General features: G+C 33.4%; 1 protein-coding gene across 1 annotated transcript; it reads right to left on the reverse strand.

Annotated features, from left to right (window-relative positions):
* Window positions 1–3693: 3693 nt before the first annotated feature.
* LOC142623674 (putative folate-biopterin transporter 9, chloroplastic) lies at window positions 3694–7069 on the reverse strand. Its single transcript, XM_075797117.1, has 2 exons — window positions 6302–7069; window positions 3694–5409 (listed from the first exon to the last, which is right to left on the reverse strand). Exons 1-2 carry the CDS (start codon window positions 6804–6806, stop codon window positions 4241–4243), a joined length of 1674 nt encoding a protein of 557 aa, XP_075653232.1. The 5' UTR covers window positions 6807–7069; the 3' UTR covers window positions 3694–4240.
* Window positions 7070–7318: the final 249 nt, after the last annotated feature.

Below are 7318 nucleotides of genomic sequence, written 5' to 3' on the forward strand. Positions count from 1 at the left end.
ATGTCTAAATTTACATATTATTGGGCAACCACAACAATAACAGTCAAGTCTTAATCTTAAACTTTTTTGAATTGGTTGAAAATTCTTAACATACTAGTTAGGGTTGGCCACATATATTCTTTTTCTACTACGTACTCATTCGGAAGTCATACTTACTCTCTTAAATGACATGTCCTTTTTTACTACTATTAATGTTATTAATTTTCGATCTTCTTCTACCTTCTTTTTATTCCCTTAATTTGAACCAACTCACTATTTCTCACTTGGGCATAGTTACTCTCCTTTGAACATGTCAAATCATCTCAAGTAACTCTCCCTCATATAATTTTTTCTTGTTTCTCCTTATCACACCACCATGTCTCCTTAGTCCGTCTCTCCTATCCTTTAGAATTTAGCCACTCTTTTAATACAACTAATCAATATCTCGCATGATGTGCAGTGCATTTTGATAAATTTTATAAAAAATTATTTATAACCTATTAATTTCATGAATACTATTAAGGTTAGTCACAGACTCATAGTTAACTTTGCCATCTACAAACTTGTTGGTTCCTAGGTGTTTTTCTTGTATGATTTATGTTTTATATATAGATTCTATGCAGTTAATTTCTACATTTCTTATGCCATTAAAGTCTCTATCTCCACTATTTCAACTCTATAATTTTTATGTAATTCAAAATAGTTTTTCTTTAGTTTCAAAATTGACATGATAGGTAAAGTTAAGACACATTAACATTTTAATTGAAGAAAAGTTTGATTTTTAAGATTGTAATTATAACAGGATGTTTCTCAAAAAAAATTATAATAGGATGAAAATTGAAAGGATGATATTTTAATCAATTAGCTATAAAAATAGCTATAATTTCATGATACGACAACACAAATAATAATGTCATAATGACATAATAATACAATTTAAACTCCCTAAAAGCAGCCAAAACACCAAAAATACTACAAATCCCTACCAACTATATATATGCATCATATGAAAAATCGAAAATCTAAATTGACACACAATATGAAAAAAAAAAAAAAAATCTAAACACATTACAATGCTATATCAATAAAAACATATACATAAATCTAAACAAAATATTTAAGATGAACATAATATTTGGGAGTTCAACATACCTCTCAGAAATGGAACCAAACATATTATGAGAGAAATTATATTGGACAAATGTGGATAAATGAGGATTTATATTGGACAAATATGGAGGCAAATAATCATATCATATTATGTAATTTATTGAATCCGACTCTTGCAATTTTGCATTGGAGCTAGTCTTATGCTAGAAATTGAAAAGTTTTCTTAGTTCCTACATTTTTCATGACTTTTTAGATCCATCCATATCAATCCAAAGCATTTAAAGTTATAAATATATACGAGTTTTTTGAATTTTATTAACATGCATCTACAATTATCTAATAGTTTAACATAAATACTAAATTAGATAAGGTAAAAGTCTAAATCAAAAGAATTTCATACAATGCACCATTTGGCAGAACCTCATGCTCTCTAACATGAGGTATCTGATATTTTATATATATATATATATATATATATATATATATATATATATATATATATATATATATATATATATTAATTTATTGATTAGCCATTACATTCCACATTTTATCAATATCTTTGCCTAAATCCCACTTTCCTTCGATGATTATTTTATCTTTAAACACATCTTGTTTATTCCTTTTCATCCCTTGAATTCTCTTTTTTTTTGTCTAATATCTATTCTTTTCCATCTTTCTAATACAAATATTTAGTACCGCTAACCTATTTTGAGTGGTTACCCTCTCTATTGTTGACTATCTCATTTGTTTATGGGCGCATTTCCAATGTGCACATGAAGCTACAAAAATTCTATGATCATTACCCCAAATTGAGATCGAAATGTCTAAATTAGACACTAATTGAAATGTGAGGTAGACATGCCAATTTTTTTTTTTGAGAATAGACATGCCCACTTAATTTCAGATTAAGATGTTAGTTGTAAAATTATGTAGTTTGGAATATACTTTAGGAAAGTTTCATAATTTAAAATGATTGCTGCAATTTACTCAAATTTTTTTATAACAAGTTGGCAAACAAGTAGCCAATCTCTGCTAATTGTATTAAGATCTTTATATATGTTGCTTTCATTACAGTAACCGTGACAAAATGGTGGAGACATTGTTTCATTGTGGTAAGCATGTGCTAGGGCAAATAGTGCTAGAGCAAGCTAAACAACGAGAACTCTTCATCAGCACGATCAAAGACAGCACTAGATATAATAGGATAGCTGTCAGTGCCATGAGAGGACATTTTGTCTTGATTTTATTTATTTACTTTTTCCTTCAATTGCTTGACAATGCAATCTGCATAAAGGAAGTTCTACTGTTTTAGTCGGTAGATGTTGAATAGTTTTCGGGACTTGTATTAAAGTTTATAGTTTCTATTATTTTGGCACACCCATCTGAGCATGCAACTCTAGCTCTTTACATCAGCTTGGCAGTCACAAACTTGGTGCAATCATCTTTGTGCTAGTAAAGGGGGTGGATGAGTGGATCAGATAATGGGTAAGGCACTTAATTGTTAGGACAATTTTTTGTTAGTTTATCTAGTTACAATGGGGCTGTTTGGTTTGAGCAAAAAAATTGGTATATTTTGTATTTATTTTCAATTTTTTATTCGGTTTTTATTTCTACTTTTTAGTATTTAAAAAAAATAGGATTTGAATGCAAAAATTGAATACAACTTTTTAGTATTTTCATTTTTTGAAAATACATACAATGGCATTTTCGTAAAAAAATCAAATTTATAGGTCCCGCTATCACTGACTTGTCACATCAAAGAACACACCCTCTATTTGTTGGTGGTTGTTAGAAAAAAAAAAAAAAAGTGAGGGGAAGAAAGTAGAAAATGATGCCAAACAAAAAAAAAATAGATGAAGGGTCTGTCTGGAATCTGCTTATTTTGCTGAAAGTATTGTAAATAAAGATAAAATTTAGTTAAAATAGTACAGTAAGACCCATAAATAGTACCAAAAAATGTAGTGAAACCTATAAATAGTAGAAAAAAATAAGATGAATAGTAAAATAAGTAGACAAAAATATTTTTTGTCAAACACACACGAAAACAAAAAACAAATACAAGATTTGAATATAGAAAATGAGTACAGAAAATGAAAATAGAAAATAAATACAACTTCAATACAAACCAAACTATATTTTTCTATGCGGGAAAACTACCACAAGGGAAGAAGACGCTACAGAAATGCACCAACGTCATCTGTACTCTATAAAGCATCTAAATAGATGCTTCAAAATGTCATTTCCTCGCTAGCAATGGTTAGGTCATGGCATGTGAAATGAATAGTAGAGAACTGAACATTTTTGGTTCAGCAGATAAATGTTTCATGGCACAATTTAGGACTGGAAGCTCACCAATATGTTCAGTTTCTCATAAAAGTGTCATCCATAATATTACGAATTCCATTTCCATTCCTATTATGGCTTTCATTCTCTACTTTGGTTTTACCCTCATTTTTATCCATAAAAACCCCCAGTGTAATGCGTACAAAAAGCATTTTGGATATTCATCCATGCAAAACCTCACTAAATAATTCGATTAATATGGCATGTGAGCACATTCATCTGTGTGCATGTATGCATCAAGGCGAACGCATTCAAAATGGAATTAAAGAGTGACAAAAATGACGAAATTTTTGCCAGTGCCTCGTTTCATTAATAGCAATACATATGAAAAACAAAATTTCAGAAGTTTCTACAAGACTATAACAGAGACCAACACCAAAACAGAATTCAGAGCATAGATGATCAAAACCGGTCCGATCCTCAAGAAGCATTTTTATACTGCATCTAAGCTGTTACTTGGTGTGTCACAACACCACTGGCGTGGAAAAAAGATGACTTCTTGTATCCTTGAAAAGAGTAGTAAATGAGAAACTTGCCAGGTTGGTACTCAGATGTCAGAACTGATAGATCATATATACAATTCTGAAACAATGATTCTCATACTACAAAATGATTGCATTCTTCCTGTGTCCAAAACCATTCAACATGGCAAAAAAACCCAAATCCCTGTGGCAGAAACAAGATTGGTCAGTGACAAATGGAGCCTTGTCTATTTCATTGGTTCAAGAGAATGTACATGCCAAATGGAACTTGAAGAATCCTACGATTCCTCTCTTCTGTATTTTGTTCTCTAAAAAGAATGTGACTATATATCTAGCTTCTTGACCTCTGTCTCAGATTCTCTCCCACGCCGGTAAGCATAAACTGAACTAAAAGTCACTCTTCCAACCCTTCTATTTCTTCGAGTTCTCTTACTCGTGCCTTTTTTCCTTTCCTTCTCAGCAACCGCTTGTGTCAGGGGTACGTGATGAATCCATACTAAAGGAACTAAAGCTGCAAGGAACTGTACCAGAATTCCCACAGGCAGCCTTGAATAATCACCAGATGTAATTCTGAAAAGTGAAGCTAATCCAACACCAAAAAATCCACTTATTATTGATGATAAACACAAGGCTGATCCTAAGAAAGAAGTGAGAGATCCTTCACAACCACGAGGACATAAACTTGCTAATAGCACTGAAAAGGGGAGGAGCTTGAATTGTGCAAGAGTTTCTGCTAAACCCGAAAAGCATAGAGCAAATATCTCATTGGGAATTCCAAATTTAAGATTGATCTGTTTTACTAGAACAAGGTCAAGAAGAAGGGAAGAAGCATACAGAATCTGCACCCCACCAATCAGTTTCCTCATGGAAACCTTTTTCCAATATCTATCATAAAGTACAGTCGTTGATAGAAGCACCAACTGACTAATCACCCGAGACAACCCAATGATGGAAGGATCAAGATTTAGACACTGTGTCTGATAGCAAAACATAGAGCCCGAAAGAATCGGGACAATGGCAATAGAAGCTACAATCCAAGTAAGGGGGCAGGAGATGCTCTCCTCACTAATAGCTGATACAAGATCAGAGAACTTCTTTCTAATACTTTCAGGGATTGATTTCTTTCCAAGAAAATGATTTGATGGTTGTGGTAAACCGAGAGATTCCTCTCTTGTTGTCATTGATATTGCAAGCTGAATTGAAAGGAGAAATGCAAACACAAGAAACATTGTTCTAGGTGGTGCTTTCAGTAAGAAATATCCTCCTATTAAATTGCCAAGGATTCCACCAGCAGCTAAAGCCATGAATACATATGACTGAAGGCCATTTATTTTGTGTCTTTGGCCATACTCTGCAACAAGAGCATCTTTTGCAACTTCTGTAATGGATGCTCCAAAATTACTGAGAAGAACACAAGCCACAAGGGTTGGAAGAGACTCCCCGGAAAATGGGATTAGTGCCAGTGGCCCCCAAGACAGAACCTGCAAAAGAACTGAAAATTTGCATTCTATCAGTGTCTTTTAGCTGATTGAACAATTAACTGGCTCTAATGGAATCATGACTTTTACATAATCTTTATGTGCAATCCGAGGCTTAGCCTTAGTTTGACAGAGAGATATATTTACCCAACAGAATACCTGTCAACCTTTTCTAAGTTCGAACGACAAGGGTCAATTTTCAATTCTAGTAGAATTTTCAGATTGATTCACAATAATTATTATCATCTAACTAGAACATAGCATTCAAAGTCTAGCATACATAAGAAACTCAGAAATTGAGACAAGTAATATGATTTTTGCTTCTATTGTCTCATCCAAATTTATTTTTCCAGTTTCTCGACTGATACATTATATATACCATTTACGGACATTTTTACAACGTTCCACTTGAAATAGCCTTTTTAAGGTTAAACTAGCCTTTTACAACTGATATGTATACAGACAACTCCACCCGAACAAATTTTTAATCATAAGTATTCTGAAATTTTGGCACTCAACTTTACTTTCCATTCTCTGTTGAAAGAACTTTTGAAGAAAGAAGCAGACAAAACGAATCAAGGGAAAAAATTGAATTGGAAGAAAGATCCGAAAGCAAAACCAAACAAAGAAAAGAATAAAACAGCCATATAATAAAAACCATAATCTTGAAGCTAGAAGAACTTGTCAAAACAACAAATGAAGTGTATTGTATCATTAACATGAATTAAAAATAAGAAAACACCTCAAAATTAAAACAGTCAATGAGATAACAAATTCAGGAACAGAATACAAAAATTAAAATTGAAAGAAGAAGAGCAAATGAACATGAAAGTTGTTAGAAATACAGGTCTAAATAGAACTGAAAATGAACATAATGGAGACAAAGCAAAACAGATGCTAACTAACCTCCAATGGAAACATAAGGTATTCTATGAGCACCACCAATATAGAAAGCATCAGACAATAGTCCATAAAGTGGCTTAGCCACCATGGGGAAGTTACCAGCATTCTGAACCAGCTGCAATGTTGAAGGGCTCAAGTTAAGATTGTGTGCCATGTGAACGTTGAGAGCCAGCCATGGGAAACACCTAAAACCCTGTACCCAATACCCAAACCCGCATAAAAGCAACATATGTTGTCTACCCACTTGGAAAAAGCCTCTACTCTCCTCATATCCACTCTGTTTCTTGCTTTTCTTGAAATACACTTGACTTGGGCTCACTGTGATTGGGTTTCTCAAACGGGTACTGGGTTTAGTGAATATGTCAATGGTGTTTTTGGGGACTTGATGGTGGAAACAAAAGATGGACTTGGAGTTTGAGAGAAAAGACTTTGGTGGTGGGGGCTCATAGAATTTTCGAACTTTGACTGTTGTAAATGGGTTTTGAGAAGAAATTAATGGGGAATTCATGGTTTTGATGGTATTGGGATTTATACTGAAACTAAGACCTTAAAACCTGTAATCAAGAAAACAAACTTTTGGAACTCAGGTACTATATATATATTTGTTTCTGCAAAATAGAGAGTTTGACCTTGAGAAGAATGAGAAAACAAAGACTTTTATGTATTGGAGACACAGAGTATAATGTAAGATGGCAAACCCACTTTTGTGAATTGCTCAAAAGAGAAGAAAGAATATGATATATTATGGGTAAGAGAGAAGAGAGAGAGAGACAGAGATCTAGAAGAGTGTGGGTTTTTGTAAATTGAAATTGAATAGGCTTAAAAAAAAAAAGGTGCGTTCCTGGCTGATACCTTGTTTTTCCTAGGTTGTTTGTTGTTTACCTGGAGGGGGATCTGCAAGGGCCCACTAAGATACACGCGCCTCCACGCGCCCCTGTTGCGGAGGAGATTGGTAAATTGGGGTAAGGGCCAAGGGGAGAGTCACATGCGGATTTCTATTTTTCGATAAAAGAAATTTCT

This window comes from Castanea sativa, chromosome 2 (genome assembly GCF_040712315.1).
Source record: "Castanea sativa cultivar Marrone di Chiusa Pesio chromosome 2, ASM4071231v1".
Classification (NCBI taxonomy): Eukaryota; Viridiplantae; Streptophyta; class Magnoliopsida; order Fagales; family Fagaceae; genus Castanea; species Castanea sativa.

Coding starts and splice junctions, on each gene's coding strand:
- LOC142623674 (XM_075797117.1), bottom strand. CDS start 6,806: ATGAATTCCCCATTAATTTCTTCTCAAAACCCATTTACAACAGTCAAA. Junction 5,410..6,301: donor ACCTTATGTTTCCATTGGAG/GTTAGTTAGCAT, acceptor GCAAATTTTCAG/TTCTTTTGCAGGTTCTGTCT.